We start from the raw sequence: 18,288 nt of genomic DNA, 5'->3' as shown, positions 1-18,288 counted from the left end.
TGCTCCTATTAGAGCTGAATGTAACGCGCTGATCAATCGTCTCTTTTTCTGTGTCTCTGGTCTTTGGTTCCTCGTCGGCGAAGCGTGACGCCTCGCCGCTCTGAAGTCAAGATCCTCACAGAACACATTTCAGTTTTGTGGGGTAATGAGATATGCGGTTGTGACCTGGAGATAACGAAGGTTTGATACTGGAAGTGGCAGGAAATGTAATTGGCGAGCTGAGATTAGAGGATGCGGATGCCCCTCCTCTCCTGCTCTCTTCTTCTCTGGTAATCTACTCTGGGGGCTCGCCATCTGTGTCAAGATTGTTGCGGGATCTCACTGCTCGTAGGTTTGATTCCTCGACCAAGGCTCCGGACTTGACTCTGAAGGCTTGATTCAAGTCCCAGACGACTCGACTTGGTACTGCAGGTCATTTATTTATTCACGGTTTCATTTTACTGCAAACTCAAGAAGACGATTTTGAACAAGATGTCCTCAAGTGAACAAGCGAACAAGCTTTAACGTAGAAAAAACAGCTCCCCAGAAACAACCCACACCAGACCCAGCGGGGTCAACCACTCTCACGTCACCCAGCCACCCGGTAGAGGGTCCCACCCACACAGCCGTCAAACCCCGGGACGTAGAACCGAACCAGTCCGGCTGACTAGGACACAGAACTGAAGAGACAAAGCCAGGAGAGCCTCTCTCACAGCAGCGCTTCATTAAGTGTTTGTACTGTTACATAAAAAACAACGCCGCAGCACATTTTTTCAGTATGAGGAGAAAATGCTCAGCAGTTTTCCCTTCCCTGACTAACTTAAAGTTTGCTTTCTTGTGACCATCATTCCACTTCCTACTCTTGAGATCTTTTTTCTTGCAAAACAGCAGAACAGTACCTTTTCATTCCAGCTGCAGTAGAACCACATCTGGAGCACGAATGTCTGCGCTAGAACTTCCTCACCTCCACCGCTGGAGTCACATGGGCTCAGGTCTGGAATCAGGCTCCCCATAACGGGCAGCTCTTGATTCATTCACGCTCGCTCTAATTTGACCCTGACAAAGGCAAAGGGATGATTTCAGAAGACTAAAATAATGGAGATATCACACTTATTTTGTTACAGTTAAAGAGGTGATACATCACAATCTGACAACGTTTGTGTTGCTCTTTGAGGTGCACATGAAGGCGGATAATTAAGAGACATGCATGATTAATGTCTTTGCTATGACAGGAAATTCATCAAGGGACCGGGAGCATAAGAAGGTTAAGAGATGGGGGGGCCGACAGCGCAGTGAGGTCTGTGTTCCTGTAAACGCCTACAAATGCAAACCTACGAAGACGATGAGTGAAGCTTAGTAACTGAACTACAGATGGAAAAATATGAAGTCACATGACCTCAGCTGGTAGCGAAGAGGGCATGAGGGGGAAAATACTGTTGTTGTCCAGCAGGAAGTGAGCATGTCAGGGAGGAGGTGTTTTTGTAGTCGAGCAGGAAGTGAGCATGTCAGGGAGGAGGTGTGGTTGTAGTCCAGCAGGAAGCGAGCATGTCAAGGAGGAGGTGTTTTTGTAGTCCAACAGAAAGCGAGCATGTCAAGGACGAGGTGTTTTTGTAGTCCAGCAGGAAGTGAACATGTCAAGGAGGTGTTTTTGTAGTCCAGCAGGAAGTGAACATGTCAAGGAGGTGTTTTTGTAGTCCAGCAGGAAGTGAACATGTCAAGGAGGAGGTGTTTTTGTAGTCCAACAGAAAGCGAGCATGTCAAGGAGGAGGTGTTTTTGTAGTCCAACAGAAAGCGAGCATGTCAAGGAGGAGGTGTTTTTGTAGTCCAGCAGGAAGCGAGCATGTCAAGGAGGAAATGTTTTTGTAATCCAGCAGGAAGCGAGCATGTCAAGGAGGAGGTGTTTTGTAGTCCAGCAGGAAGTGAACATGTCAAGGAGGAGGTGTTTTTGTAGTCCAGCAGGAAGTGAACATGTCAAGGAGGAGGTGTTTTGTAGTCCAACGGAAAGCGAGCGTGTCAAGGAGGAGGTGTTTTTGTAGTCCAGCAGTAAGCGAGCATGTCAGGGAGGAGGTGTTTTTGTAGTCCAGCAGGAAGTGAACATGTCAAGGAGGAGGTGTTTTTGTAGTCCAGCAGGAAGTGAACATGTCAAGGAGGAGGTGTTTTGTAGTCCAACGGAAAGCGAGCGTGTCAAGGAGGAGGTGTTTTTGTAATCCAGCAGGAAGTGAACATGTCAGGGAGGAGGTGTGGTTGTAGTCCAGCAGGAAGTGAACATGTCAAGGAGGAGGTGTTTTGTAGTCCAACGGAAAGCGAGCGTGTCAAGGAGGAGGTGTTTTTGTAGTCTAGCAGGAAGTGAACATGTCAGGGAGGAGGTGTTTTTGTAGTCCAGCAGGAAGTGAACATGTCAAGGAGGAGGTGTTTTTGTAGTCCAGCAGTAAGCGAGCATGTCAGGGAGGAGGTGTTTTTGTAGTCCAGCAGGAAGTGAACATGTCAAGGAGGAGGTGTTTTGTAGTCCAACGGAAAGCGAGCGTGTCAAGGAGGAGGTGTTTTTGTAGTCTAGCAGGAAGTGAACATGTCAGGGAGGAGGTGTGGTTGTAGTCCAGCAGGAAGTGAACATGTCAAGGAGGAGGTGTTTTTGTAGTCCAGCAGTAAGCGAGCATGTCAAGGACGAGGTGTTTTTGTAGTCCAGCAGGAAGCGAGCATGTCAAGGAGGAAATGTTTTTGTAGTCCAGCAGGAAGCGAGCATGTCAAGGAGGAAATGTTTTTGTAGTCCAGCAGGAAGCGAGCATGTCAAGGAGGAAATGTTTTTGTAGTCCAGCAGGAAGCGAGCATGTCAAGGAGGAAATGTTTTTGTAGTCCAGCAGGAAGCGAGCATGTCAAGGAGGAAATGTTTTTGTAGTCCAGCAGGAAGCGAGCATGTCAAGGAGGAAATGTTTTTGTAATCCAGCAGGAAGCGAGCATGTCAAGGAGGAAATGTTTTTGTAATCCAGCAGGAAGCGAGCATGTCAGGGAGGAGGTGTTTTTTGTGCACCAATGTCCCTAAAATGACTCCTTTAACCTACAAATTTTTCCGACAACATTTGGAAAGCCAAGAGTCACAAGGTTTGATCCCTTTGATCCCTGTTCATGCTAGCACTAAACTTTCATTGTTCGCCGTGTGGCTCTCCTGACATGCCAGCAAGGTGCTACCAGCGCTGGCTAGTGATGACCTCACACTTGGAAGCTGCAACACACCAGACTCTTATAGATCATTTCCTTTACATTCGGAATACTACAACTCTGATGCAGGAAAAGTTGGGAAGTAAAGTTAGGAAGTACTTGATGATATTTCCTGTGGACTGAGGCTCCAAACTGTCAACCTTCCTGTTACAACACCTGTAGCTTAGAGTTTGTCCTTCACACGTCTCTCCGCCGCTTTCCTCCTGATTAGCTGTCAGAGTATTCGACGGGTGGCCACGACACTCAGGGCTGTGTGTGTGTGTGTGTGTGCGTGTGTGCGCGTGTGTGTATGTGTGTGCGCGCGCACAGGCGTCTCACTATGATTCCATGTCTGTATCGTCTGAATGAATTATTAGCTTCCTGGGTGTCTCAAAAGACACACACACACACACACACACACACACTTTTGTCCAGCCATTAATGTGCTTCATGATGGTTAATTGAATGTCTGTGTTCGTGTAAGCGGCCATGAGAGGTGTTGAGAGGATGCCACGCTGCATTAGGAAGACAAGCTGTGTGTGTGTGTGTGTGTGTGTTTGTGAGCATGTCTGTGTGTGTGTGTGTGTGTGTGAGCGTGTGTGTGTTTTTTGTAAATAGGATGGAATCCAGAGGACCTTGAACGCAGTGTCAGCTGAGCTCCTAGCGAGACGAGACGCAAACAAATCCTACAGAGACGAGAGAAGCTGGCAGGTTTGAGAGTCAGACAAACTTAACCCCCCCTCCCCCTCCTCCTTTACTCATGTCCCTCTTCTTTGTTCATTTTCTCTTCTTTGTCCTCTGTGTCCTCAAATATCTTCCTTCTTCCTCCATAGCTCTGCTATTTCATCCCCTCTTGTTTTCACTGCCATCCGTCCATCTTCCTCTTCCTCTTGAGGCATTGTGACATTACTACTTCATCACTTCTCCTCGTCTCTACCTCCATCCAGGTGTGTGTCACTCCACTAAACTACCAGCCGAGGGGCAGAGCGCGAGCTCCCGGAGTTTCTTGTTCCCTAAATTTTGTAAGATGGCTCTTTCATTCATGATGCACAAGTTGGCCTCGATGAGGAGGAGACGAGGAAGGAAGGGTGAGGAGACGAGGAAGGAAGGATGCATTTAATGATGGTCATTTACTCCCCTCCCACACCTGTGGGCGGGGCCACAATCACTGGCAGGTACAGCAGCAGGTTCAGCACCAAGGAGAGTGCCAAGACACAGTGGGGGGGGGGGGGGGGGGGTATTGGCTCTGATAACAGGGTTTTTTTGCTGTAATTTCTAATCAATACATTTCCAGGGAAGTTTATCATTTTAATCATTTTGGACGATATTTGAAAGCGTAGTAAAATCATCCGACCGCATTACTTCTTACTTTTCGACACCTATTTGAAGGATCGTTGCAGGTTACATCTCAGATCCAACACCAGCCCAGGAAAGAGGCTCCCCGTCGGGTCGCCGTCACGCCTCTATGCACCCTTAGCCTCCATTTCCTCTTCCATTCCTCTGCTTCCTCTCTGTGTCTTTTTATATTTGTCATTTCCTCTTCTCACCTTCCTCCTCCTCCCACGCCCTGGCCCTCCTCCCCTTTCTCCTCCAGCATTTTACTTCCTCTCTCTGACACTTTGGTCTCTTCTGATTTCCTCTTTTCCTCCCTTCAGTACTCCTTTTCCCTCCATTTCCCTCCTTCCTTCCTCCCTCTTGTTCTTCATGCTTCGCTGTTACAACCACCAGGGGAAGAGCGAGCAACACACACACACACACACACACACACACACACACATGCATGCACGCACACACAGCCCTCTAATGGCCCCATTTAGACAATGTGTCGCATCAGCAAGTCGTGTGACTGAGTAATGAGGAGAGAAGAAGAAGAAGAGGAGGAGGAGGAGTGTCACTCTTCATCCCTCCATCCCGGCTGCTGCTTTGCCGTAAATGTTGTTGTGTGATACACACCATCAACACCGTGACCCTGTGTGTGTGTCTGTGTGTCTCCATTCATCTCTGCCATGCACCCGTTTGTGTGGTCGTTGGGGAGAAATATGGCCACCGGGGTTTTCGGCGGCGCTCCTGTGATGTTTATGACGGGACAAAGAGAGAGAGGGAGAGAGAGAGAGGGAGAGAATGATGATGCAGATGCTTGATGTGTCTCGACTCTCTCACACACACACACACACACGCGCGCTCTCTCTCTCTCTTGCCCTTCGACAACATATACAAGAACCCACGCTGTTAAATGACACATACTTCTTGCATGAAAAGGTGGATCTGCATCGTAAATATTAGAACACACACACAAACACACACACACACACACACACACACACACACACACACACACACAAACTGCATGTGTAGCTGGTTTTTCAAAAGTTGCTGCTGCCTCCTCGTGTGTTTCTCCAGCAGCTGTTGGGAGCTTAGTTGGATTTATGCTCCACATTAACATTTTATATCTGATTTTATTACATTTGTATTTTCTGGAGAAGCTCAGGTTTCTGCAGCGCCGCCGTGACCGAACACAGCAGAAAGCCTCTGTTACCTGGGCAGAGACAAACAGCCACAGGTGCACCTCAGCTGACACGCCGCCCGTCAGATCTGCAGGCTCAGGCTGGTTAAGCAGCGATTGTCTGACATCATAGGAGGATGTTTGGGCGAGACTCTAGCAAAGCTCCAGCGAGAACCTTTCGATGGCGACCTGCTGACTTGTAAACAGGCCAATAATCTTAAAACACCGCACGAGTATTCTGATGCAGTAGTGGGATGGAAATTCTGCTTGCATAATGAAGTAGTATCATAACTGGCTGGTAAACGGTGATTGCATCTCAGCTGAGGGGCGTGACGTGCAGCTGTAAGGACAGAGGCTCCGCCCACAGGAGTACTCCGTGGAGTCTGGTATTTCCTGGTAGTGCACACCTGAACAGGCTTTATCCTGCTCTTACCTGGTCACCTGTCAAAAAGGAAGAAACTCAATATTCATATGCATTTCGCAGTCAAAATAGACACTTTTTTAACTGTCTCCGTGGTAACAGCTGAGGACTGGACTAAGATACACGGTCGTCAAACATCTAGTTCTGGGAGGAGCAGCGGTTCGTCCCCAGACACAGAGGATCGCTGGATTCAGCTCGGTAAAGGACAACAGTGCTGAAGTGAAATGACCTCCGAGCAGAATCTGACATTTATGACTGAACCTCGCGCTCTGCTGTCACCAGGACGCGTCCAACCAACCTCTGTGCTCTCGGTTATTAGGAGTCACATGCACCATCGCTGGACCTGGTGGACTCATACCATCATTTATCGATGAGTTGATTTAGTAAACAGACCCACGATTGGATGAACAGACAGAAATGTGTCAGGGTGATAAAATTGCTGCTTCTCTAGCAAATGTCAGCACTGGGAAATAGGACGACAGCAAATGAGGAGATAATGTGTGTTTCTGTCCCCTGGTGGGTGTTACCCTTTAGAAAATGAGACATGACCATTAAACTAGACGTCCCCCGCGAGGTGAGGAAGGAGGGATGCCGGCCATGTTTGGAGAGAAACGCATCGACAAGGATGGTTATGAGGAGGGATGTGACCGCCGCAGGTGTGTGCAGGTCCACCTGGCTTTGATAGCTGACATTTAAAAGAAACAGTTACGTATAACATTAATGGTTCCCGAAAGACGCCCTGTATCCTGGAGCCTAGTTGGTCAGGAGGAGGTCCTCCCATCGTCAGCTCAGCTGTGCTCTGGGCTCGACAGCTCCCTCTAGCTGCGATCAAAGTAACTTGGGTGTGTCAGTTCAACACAATGACCCTGCTAACTGATGCGTGGTTTGGTTGGTTGGCAGATCTCGGATGCTGAGTGGGAGGACATGTTGGAGGGATTCGATGAGAGGAGTTACCTGAACGCCCGACGCTGGAGGCCCGGGGACGACCCGTACACGCTGTACGCCTTCAACCAGCGAGAGAGCGAACGCATCCCCAGCAACAGAGCTCTGAGAGACACCCGGCACCACAGGTACACACCTCTAGTTTTGTCATACATCAGGAAATGGCGGCTAACAAGACACTCAATCCATAATAAACAAGAATCCAGACATACAGACGGCAGGAGAACCTGTGGAGCTCCGTAGCAGTCGAACAGCCTGGTCCTTCGAAAACAAAAGTTGAACACGTCTGAGAAGTCTACAAAGATCCTTTTGTCGAACTTTAGTTCTGTAGAGACGTTTGCAAAAGGACTCAAATGGATCCTAATGAACATAATTACATAAACATGTCCTGTAATCTGAAGGATTTACTAGAGCACAGGTATTACAGGTGTGAACACACGCACGCACGCACACACACACACACACACACACACACACACACACACTCTCTCTCTCTCTCTCCAAGTCAAGCGCTAACGCTGCTGCAGCTCTCAGAGCTTGTAATTAATCCCGTATCTGTACAACAACAATTTTCCATTATGGAACCAAACATGTTTTCATAGCAAAAAAAAAAAAAAAAGAGAGAAAAAAAAGCCAAATTACAATCCGCCTGTCTGCTTTGAAATTAAATTAAACACCAAAATAGAAATCCTCTTAGCGGAGCTCGATGCTCGGCGGGCTGATAAGGAGCTCGCCGTTTTGACAGCCGCCGTCTTCTTACACATTTGAGGAGATAAAAACTTCCAGGCACTTGTGGAGAGTGTCGAGGTCCAGAGAGACACACTCACGGGGTTCCTCCCTGAGTCGAGGAATCTTTGTCGCTCCCTGCAGCTTCTGGCTGCTCCGATGTCACTGATGCATCTCTTAGCTTTGAGTTATCAACATTGTAGAGGTTCAGCTTGTCAAAAACATCATCGTGCAGAAATTAGTAACTGTTAGAGAGACTCGAATGTACGAAGGAAGTTCTGCGTATGTGAGTGTGGTTTCCCTCTGTGAGCTGTCGTGACTCACAGTGATTGACTAGAAATGCAACAGGTGCTACTGCCTTGGCCGGTTCCGATATTTGAAGGTTTGTCTTGGTGGTAGCCACTGTTTAGCCTACAAAAGAGACAAATACGATGACACAACTTGTTAATTTGAGAAGTGAATTTCCACAGAGCCAGCGGCCCGGTGGAGCAGTGGTCCTCACCGTGGCCGTGGCAAGAAGGTTGTGGGTGGAGCCCCGGCTGCAGCACGGGGTCTTTCTGGGTGAGTCTCCATGTTCTCCCTGTTCCTGCTGGGTTCTCTCTGGTACTCCAGCTTCCTCCACAGTCCAAAGACATCAAGAGGGACCAGGTTAATCCAGACTCTAAATTGACCGTAGGCGTGGCTGGGAGAGCCAATGGTTGTCTGTCTCTATGTGTTGGCCCTGCCATGGACTGGTGACCTGTCCAGGGGGAAGGCTGCTGGGATAGGCTCCACCCACACCACCCTTACCCTTACATAAAACCATGCTCCTCTAAGCTATTCATATATCAGGACTTTACCTTATTTTATTTTTATTTTTTTATTTTCTATTTATTCTTTATTTATTTTTCTTTCCTTTTTCTCGTGTTACTTACTTGGAGTTGTCTGCCTGCCTTGTTCTAAGCATTTCTAAGCATCAAATGACGCTGTCATATTGTGCATATGACAATACAGAATCTTGAATCCTTAACAGGATAAGAGGGAGAACATGGATGGAGGGATGCATGGATGGAGGGATGGAATTTCCACAGGAGCTTTTGACCGCTAACGGTACTTTTTATGTTGGATAATAATGGCCAGATACTGTTGCTTGTTGGTGTTAGCTCCTGTCACACAGCTAGCTGGGTTAGCTCTGCAGCTAATGTTGGCAATCCCAGCAAGTGGCTCAGCCGTAAGGTGCCTGGAGCCAATCTCATTGTCATTAAACTGGCATCTGTCTGGCACCAAACATCTGGAGCAAGTTCTTGTAGCATCTCGGCAGTCACCAGGAGCTCCTCATCGCGCAGGCTCATGCTGGCGTAGCCTCTCACCTGAAGGCACACATCCAGGTCTTGTATCTGGGACCAGGCCTCACTAGCAAGTCCTTTTGACTGGAAACACAAAAAAAATGTGGAATCAAATATCCGGACGCCTTCTGCTTCATCTTCACTGAAAGGTCCTTTTGTTGCTTAAATTGTCCTCTACAAACACACTTTTCTCCCCGAGTTCTTAAAACTATTTACAGAAGTAACTAGACCTTTAAAAAAAGATATTTGTGACATTTGGAATAAAATTAATATTCCCAGTCTCCTTCTTTGTTCAGAGGTGGCACTGCTCAGTTTGTGCGTGGCTGCTGGAGCATCCGTGTCTGCCGCTCTGGCGTTCTCTGCATGATTAAAGGTTAGCGGGCAGCTCATGGTGACCCGGCTCTCTAACAGGAAGCTGCATGTGGGTGTTAATTGGGTGCCTGTTTTGTTCTGGCGGTTATTGAAGATGACTAAGTCCTGGCTGCTGCTGCTGCTGCTGCTGCTGCAGCCGGCGGTGGCGGCGGCGGCGGCGTGGCGGGTTGTGGCTTCACGACTCGTGTAGGAAGATAAAATCTGTTTGCAGAACTGGCACATCCATCACTCTGCATGTGTGAATGTGTACAGCGTTTTGATGATGTGTCCTGCAGACGAGTGTGTCTGCACTGTGTGTGCGTGCGTGTTTCTACATGGTCGTATGGGTGTGCTAATGTACGTCGTGTCGATCAAAGACATCTTCTGCTGTGTCTCTAGAAGAGAGAATTTTACGCTGACATAAGGCAGCAGTGTGTGTGTGTGTGTGTGTGTGTGTAGGAGGGGGTAACCAGGCTTACACATTAATCTGTTTGCAGGGACGTAGGGGGCTGATAATGCTCATTTATCTTGTATAGGACACCGATGAAGGGTGTGTGTGTGTTTGTGCGTGTGGCGTTATGTGATAATCTGTTAACTCAGTTAGCGTGTAGCTGTAGTTCTCAGGAGTGCCTGGCTGGGAAAATGATAGCACGCCGGTCTCTGTTTGGATGGAAAAAAGGGAAAATCTGCAGTGAAATCCTCCAAAGAGACCTCGTATTCTTAGAAACACCTTCTTCTTCTTCTTCTTCTTCTTCTTCTTCTTCTTCTTCTTCTTCTTCTTCTTCTTCTTCTTCTTCTTCTTCTTCTTCTTCTTCTTCTTCTTCTTCTTCTTCTTCTTCTTCTTCTTCTTCTTCTTCTTCTTCTCCTTCTCCTTCTCCTTCTCCTTCTCCTTCTCCTTCTCCTTCTCCTTCTCCTTCTTCTTCTTCTTCTTCTTCTTCTTCTTCTTCTTCTTCTTCTTCTTCTTCTTCTTGGAAATTCAAGTTGTAATGACAGAGATGTGAAAGCTTGTGACCATCAGAACTCAGTTTCCACACGTCACAACATTTTCCTGATATGTCGTGTTCATATGTACATGTTAGCTCCTCCGGCGCCATTGATGAGCGGACACACGTCCTGCGTCACGTGTTGGCGCCCTCTGCTTCGGGGATTCTGCCGTCACCTGTCCTGAAACGTCATCTGTTCAACTGAGCCCAGATTTTGAAGGCCACCAGTGTGTTTGGTGACCTGTCGTCTGCCTTCAGAGATACGACACCGGAATTTCCTGAGTGATTTTCTTTTTTTCAAGCAAATAATCACTCTGTCCTCGACGTAAGTGTGAGAGAAAAGATGAATACACTCAGAATTGAATGTTTGATCTGTTTTGTTTTTCATAATTGTGGCACCGCATATTCCAGAGGTCTTTGGAAATGAATGAAAATGTTCAAAAATGCTGTCAGGGAAAGAGTTGAGTTCCGGAGTAAACAGTCTGATTGACAGGCCATGTCTGGATCAGTGGGGCAGCGACGGAGCGGCAGAAAGACCTCGACAGTGAATTTAAAATCCCAGATAAGCGGCAGATTACCGGTGTGGAGGGAAGCTCCAGTGGAGGAAGCACAGCAGGTGCAGAGGAAAAGCTGCAGCTCTGTTATTTTCTCAGCGGGGCGACGAGAACCTGCAGATTAGAGGAGTGAGTTTGTGACCTGACGCCCGGCTGTTAAAGTGATGCTAATGTCGTCCTCCCCCACTGAATAAAAACATGAGCCCAGCCGCCGCCGTGTCCTCCTCAGCTGTGGTTGCTCCTGCCAAGTTGGTTTCTAGATAGTCTGACAGCAGGGATACACAAAAAACTACTGAAACCCTGTAGTGGGTTGGACTCTGCTGACCCTTAAGACTATCGGCCTTTGGCCACTGCACAGCAGCCCGGTAGGAACCTTCAGGTGGGAGGAGACAGGAACGCTGCGCAGGCCTGAATGCTTGTGTTGAATCATAGTGATGTTTGGAGATGTGACAAACGATGATGAAGCTCACTGAGTCATCAAGACCATCAAGATGGCCGTCAAACTCTCCTTCACCATCTTGGTTTGACTCCTGACGGTGTTACAGACCCGGACGCGGTGGCGTCTAGTTCCTGGTGATTCCGTCACCTCTCCAGGGTCCCGCTGCATCATGGAGGCGCCTTCGCCTCGATGTCCTCTGCAGTGAAAGACCTACTTGATGTTCTTGGTGCGACTGTGATGGATCAGCTGGTGCTGCAGAGCTGCTGAATAAAAAGGTGGGCGGAGACAGCAGAGGGACCAGGAGGCTGCTTGTTGTTGTTCTTCTTGTTGTTGTGTGAATGAGGCGTATCTAGTTTTAGGGAGGAGAAGTGAAGAGGAGGAGATGAGATGAGAGAGTTTGGGTAAAATGGTGGAGAGGTGGTGGTTGGAGGAGGAGGAGGAGGAGGAGGAGGAGGAAGAGTCAAGGGGATTAAGAGGAGTAGGAGAGGAGATGGGGGAGATGCCACACACTGCTGAGAGGAGAGATAATTGCCACATGCAGAGCTCGAGAGGCTGTGTGTGTGTGTGTGTGTGTGTGTGTGTGTGTGTGTGCGTGCGCGCGCGCACACTCTGCTATTATCTGGGGGAGCAGGGGAACCTCCCTCCCTCCCTCCCTCCCTCCGTCTGCTCCTCCGCAGGGATGCGATCCAAGCATGAAGACAATGGTCTGATACGGCGCCGAGCTGAGGCGCGTCCCACAGTCCCGCACAATGGGTTGATATGGCAACAGGAACCACTTAAGAACACTGCTCAAGTGCGAGACAGAGAACAGAGAGGGAGTGTGATTTACCCCACAAGAATTTTTGCAGCCAAACTGATGCGATACGCAGGTTTGATTCGCGCAGGTGTCAGTTTTGGTTCCTTTAGCTTTTGATTGACACGCTGAAGTGGCAGGAGCCAGTCAGAGAACATTAGACGCCACCTCCACCTCCATGATGTGACAGGAAGTTGCGTTTTTTTCCGAGCTAGCTTGTCTGCTCTGGCTAGCAAACTTCTCAACTTCTTCTGCTCTTAATGACGCTACATCTTTGATCTTTGGCTTCCGGCGTCGTGGTGCTTTGTTGTTAGCATGAGAGTTGCAGGTGGAGGCTTTTCTATGATGTGAAAATACTGGCCAACATTACAGGATCACTCACACCCCAGAAATCAGCTCCAATAATCCGTCTCGCTCGCAGGTTCTGCGACGAAGCAACAAGTTAGAACCCTTGTGACTGAAGCTGCGAGAGGCGTGAGACGTGTCATGTAAGACCTGGAATGTTTTCAGGCCTGGAACAGTCCTTAAAAAATTAATAAAAAAAGTAGGCAGATTTCAAATGTTGCTGCATAAATACAAGAATGTCGGTCACGCTTGATCTGCTTTGAAACATGTTTTTGTGGAATCCAACCTCGACACTCATCGTCATTGGAAAAATCCAGAAAAAAAATATTGGACAACAAACCACAGCAGGATTCGGCTCCTCGGCGTCTCGCTGTTGTTATGCGGCGCTTTCGAGGGATTTTGTCCATTTTTATCAGTCTCATTCTCCAGGCCTTCCAGCAGCCCTGGGAACCGTTTATGTGACATTATGGGATGTTGAGATGTTTGACACGTCAACAACTGCTTACACTGAGTTTAACCACCGGCACGAGCAGCAGAAGGAAGCTCTCCGTGGCGAGGAAATCCCCTTGGTGTATTGTGGGTAATCTGCTGATGTGGAACCTGAGCTCTGAAGCACCCTGTGCTCTACAACGGCGCCGAGTGACAGTGATGCTAAGCGGCTTTACCGTGCCTCGCTGTGCTGACTGTGTGTCGACATGATCACATGACATCTGCTACCTGATCAGATTTGTCGACGCATATTCTGGAGTTCTCTCCTCCTTCATGGTGGTTGTTCCCTCGTATTTGTGATGACGAGTCAGAGTTAGAGCGAATTACACTGCGAGGACATGGTGAGCGTTTGAGCTGCTCCCTGGAAGAAACGGTGAATCCGGGCGGAGCTCTGACGTCTCATTGATTTCACCTCTTAAATCCACTTCAGTCGTGACGGCGAGATGGAGGGAAGGAAGATTAAAGAGGGTTTTTATCCTTCGTATATTTCAGGCGTGGAGAGAGGAACTTAAAGAAGCAGTGCTGAAGTCAGTAGACAAAGAAGAGTGGGCTCAAGTCAACGTCTTACCAAAGAGTCACACTTAGATGATGTTGATGACGCTGAGCTGATGTTCATCTCCCTGCACCAGTGTCCACCTTAAAGGAACACACCAGCTGTAGGGGAGGGATGGACCACCTCCTCTAGGGAGCTGAGACCCAGGCCAGTTAGCTCAGCACAATGACTGGTAGTGGGTGGGAAGTGTTAGCGTAGCTGCATCTCTGCCTGCATTAATATCAGGAGGGTTGTGTGTAACCTTGGTGATGAATACCAGTTTAACATGAGGAGACGTTGTAGTGGTAGAATCAGACACGTAGCCGGAACTACTTTCCTGACTGGGAGCAGTGATTTGACGCAGCACCTCCAAAGCTCCACTGGAACTTGGGTCAACAGAACCAAAGGTTTGTTGAGGACTAGAAGAGTGACTGCTGCTACTGATGATGAGGAGGAGGAGGAGGAGGATTCCTGCTGGACACACCAGCATCCTGGACCTGAGCTAGCTGATGCTAACACTTCCCACCCACTACCAGCCATTGGGCTAAGCTAACTAGCCTGTACCTGAGCTAGCTGATGCTAACACTTCCACCCACTACCAGCCATTGGGCTAAGCTAACTAGCCTGGACCTGAGCTAGCTGATGCTAACACTTCCCACCCACTACCAGACATTGGGCTAAGCTAACCAGCATCCTGGACCTGAGCTAGTTGATGCTAACACTTCCCACCCACTACCAGCCATTGGGCTAAACTAACTAGCCGGGACCTGAGCTAACTGATGCTAACACTTCCCACCCACTACCAGCCATTGTGCTAAGCTAACTAGCCTGGACCTGAGCTAACTGATGCTAACACTTCCACCTACCACCAGCGATTATAATTGCCACATGTAGAGCTTGAGAGGCTGTGTGTGTGTGTGTGTGTGTGTGTGTGTGTGTGTGTGTGTGTGTGTTGCAGTTGCCATTTATTGGTCCAGATATTGATCTCGGTTCATTGATTGGCTGGTGTAAGTGCCTGTCAACAATCCTGTCACCGCTGCTGCTCACAAGCTCTCCTGTGTCTGTATGTGCGTGCTTTCTTAGGTTTTCTCTTCACCTTTTCTCCTCTCTCTTCCTTCATCTTCTCTCATTTCAGCCTCAGGTCTTATTTAGATTGAGCTGCATCCAGTCAATACTGCTGCTAGATTGCCGCATGTGTGTGCATGTTGGTGTGTGTGCGTGTGTGTGTGTGAGAGAGAGAGAGAGAGAGAGAGAGAGAGAGAGAAGGTAGATATCAAGATTGACAGTCAGTGGTATGCTGATCTGAGTTGATCAATATTATTGATCCAGGTTTGTTTGCGAGAGTAAAATTTCATCCTAGCAAACATGAGAAAGTGAATCAGTTGTGACTATAAATGAGTTTGTGTTTCGGGGCAGCAGGACGTTTGTCTTCGTGTTACTGGGGAGTTAAATGATTGTTTTTCCTGCTCCTGATATTTGGGACTGATGTATATTTGCAGTCAAGGTCCAACCTCAGTGTCGATCCTCTGGAAGTTTCACCGTGACATGAAAGCGTTGTTTAGTTTGTGATCAGTGGAGATTTATTTAGTGAGGATTCACAGTAGCAGTTTAATCTGACACCTTTTAGCGCTGTTTGGGCTCAGCTGCAGCCTGACGGTTCGTCTGAAGACGCAGTCACGCAGGTTCGGTCTCAGCCGAGAGAGAAGGGAGAGGAGAGCTTCGCTCAGACGCCGCCGGATCAAAGCACATGAGAGTTTCTCTTGTTTAGTGACATTTTAGTAAAAGTTACAAAATACTAGCACGTAGCGCCGCTGCTGTCGGGGCCCCCATCAGGACTACTGGCCTATAAACCTTCAGCTCTTAAGAGGGGAATGGATTTCCTCGGGAGAAAGAATCAGTGAGAGCAGATTCCCAGGCAGCAGGGCGAACCGCGCTCGTCAGAACTGAAGTGTGTTACGTTTATGAAGGCAGACTTTATCAGGAGGGTAGTAGAGCTGACGAAGTGGCTGCTGAGGCGATACATAATTAACTGAGTGATTATCAGGATCTGTTGAATAATTAACTCATGAACACGTGAGCCCAGAAGTAAACAAGGGAAATGAGGACGCCTGAATCAAGTAGATCCTCAATGAAGCAGAGAAACAAACAGATTCGCCAATTCTTTCAACCCTCTTAGAACTTAACGCGATCATTTTGTTTGTATGAGCTTCCTCACAATTGTCAGGGAGAGGCGACCCGCACCACCACACACATCTGGACTTTCATCAAGTCGTTAAGCTGACGAGGTGAAACGGCGTTTAATGCCGAATTTCATCGTGGCCACAGTTGGTTACTGGACTCAGGACTTGAAGGTCGGAATCACGTCACTTGGTTCCTAAACCTGATCAGCCTGGAGAGACGGTGACCAGACGTTTCTGGACAGTTTAGCTGCTGTTGCATCAGTCTCCGTTAGCTTCAAGCTAAGTATACGTGACTGGTTCTTCCTGCTTTCTGGAGTCTCCAAGAAGTGATGGAGGAGGGAAAAAACACGTTAGTCAGCTGAATACTCCTGTTAGTGAGTACATGGAAGGTAAAACACACTACTGGGGGAAGTTTTGCTACATTGTTGGATCAGGGAGTTCAGCTCCACCGCGACAAAATGGTTCCTAATTGATTGGCATGTGTTGGTGATGTCACATACAGGAAGTGTGTGTTCTCTAACACGTCCCTATTGGCAGCTTTAATTAGGGCCTTAGCGCCAGAGAACAGGGGTCAAAGTTCACCTTGGTGGACATTTAGATGATGTCAGTTCTTTTTGGCCTTAGAAAGCATCTTCACTCGCCCTGAGAGCTCAGAGGCTCTTCAGTTCATGCAAAAGACAACGTTCACACTGAGATTAGTTACAACCCTAAAGACAGATGCAAATAAATGCACTCACACACACTCACACACACTCACACGGGGAGAGCAGGACTGTTTTCCTTGTTTGAAGTGATCAGTAATGACAGCTGGGAATGCAGATAGATCATGGTGGTGGCGAGCGTCCGAGGTCGCCTGTTCATCAGCTCAAATCGAGCGTGCTGAAATACATCGATGTTCCAGCTGAGTGAAACCTCGCCTCACATTACGCTCAGCTGACTGGCTTGAAGTGGCTCGCTGTGGCGTGAGGACTTTGTCAAGTAAACGGCTACATCAGGACAAGAACTCATGTTGCCTCGTGTATACTCACACACACACACACACACACACACACACACACACACACACACACACACACACACACACACAGAGCACATCTGCGGGGCGAGTGGGCATCAAACAAGGGGCCCTTCAGTTACTGGACAGCTGCTCTGCCGCCCCTGGTGGAGATGTGCTCCATACCCAGTTTTTAGGGCGAATGCGGTCATTGTCAAATGTGTAAAATGACAGAAAACAATTCTAAAAAGCCACTACGGGGCGTCTAGGTGGTGTAGCGCTCTAATGTGTTGCCTAGCAACACAGGGGCCACTGATTCGGCTCCTGTTTTTCCACCTGCTTAGTTTCCATAACATATCATCCATCTTGTTATGTGCGTTTTTGCTGACATGAATGTCACTTTTACTTTTTGCGGTTCATTTTATTCGGGTTTCATTTATTTAGCATCTTTAGGTGTGTTTTTAACCCTTGAGGCTCCGTCCGCTAGCCTGGGGATTAGCAGGAGGGTGAATACACGCAGATTTAAATCCGGCAAAGATCAACATTTTTAAGATTATTATAGTTTCTAAGTAATCATTTATTAGTGATTGAAACAATCAGGATGAACGTGTGAGTGATGAATTAACACATGAACCCCTCCTGTACCAAGTGACTTCACCAGTGTTTTCATTACGTAACACTAATCCCATTCTCACAGCTTTGTAGCGTTGATTTAATCCCATTTGGTTCGACATGGTTAACTCGATTAACTAGTCCATCTGGATCACAGGACCCAGAACAGTCAGGGGGATAATCTGCATTGCAGTTTAGATGAGATCTAATTAAATCTGATCAGATTAGTGCCGGTTTGATAGAATTTAAAACAAATAGAAAGGAAGGTGATTTTATTTTCTACTCTTTTTTTATGCCATGAAAAAATAAACAAAGACTCTCATATTGATGCTTCAGCGCCAGCATCAGCTGCGTGACAGGGCCGCTGGGTTTTTAGATATTCATCCGTACAAAGACTCATTTTTCATGAAGATAACAAATTCAAAACAAACCTCCATTGAGACTTGCGGGTCAAAGGTCACTGAGACAGGAACAGCTTGTGGAAGCGTTCAACTGTGGTGTGGTGTTTCTAGTTCTGAAGTATTTCCCCAAATTTGAAAAAACTAAATACAATTTGTTTACTGATCCTAATGATCCTGTGACAGATTCAGTTTCCTAAATACTTCGAGTATGTAGTACTGTAGTACTAAGTGAAAAAGCAGGAAAAGTGTCAACCAATATGCAAAATTTCACCCAGTTAGCTTAGTTAGCTGAGTTAGCGCTGTCGACACTGAAGATCAGAGCTCTTAGCTCTTGTAAACAGCAGCTGTCCTGGCAACTGCAGCCCAGAGACCCATGTTTAGAGGAGACACCTCTGTCTCAGCTGGACATGGGGATCTGGGGCGTCCTCGAACGGGCGCTACCGCATCCACGTGTCCACATAACCCTAAGCTGAACCAGACTGTCACATCAAACAATGTATGAAGCTGGACACACCCAAGAATAGAGC

At 47.8% G+C, this 18,288-nt stretch overlaps 1 protein-coding gene across 3 annotated transcripts in view; it reads left to right on the top strand.

The window, feature by feature from the left end:
• galnt14 (UDP-N-acetyl-alpha-D-galactosamine:polypeptide N-acetylgalactosaminyltransferase 14 (GalNAc-T14)) overlaps positions 1 to 18,288 on the top strand; it is a 110,491-nt gene that overhangs the window by 19,695 nt on the left and 72,508 nt on the right. For all 3 annotated transcript variants that reach the window (XM_086190453.1, XM_086190454.1, XM_086190456.1), the window contains exon 2: positions 6,996 to 7,165. In XM_086190453.1, coding sequence (XP_086046579.1) covers positions 6,996 to 7,165 — 170 coding nt within the window. The remainder of the gene's footprint in view (positions 1 to 6,995; positions 7,166 to 18,288) is intronic.

The sequence above is a fragment of the Aulostomus chinensis genome, chromosome 20 (genome assembly GCF_037954235.1).
Source record: "Aulostomus chinensis isolate RoL2024-O1b breed Wild chromosome 20, RoL_Achi_v1.0, whole genome shotgun sequence".
NCBI classification, from domain to species: Eukaryota; Metazoa; Chordata; class Actinopteri; order Syngnathiformes; family Aulostomidae; genus Aulostomus; species Aulostomus chinensis.
Note: the sequence above shows the minus strand (reverse complement) of the source record. Positions and strands in the feature narration are given on the sequence as shown.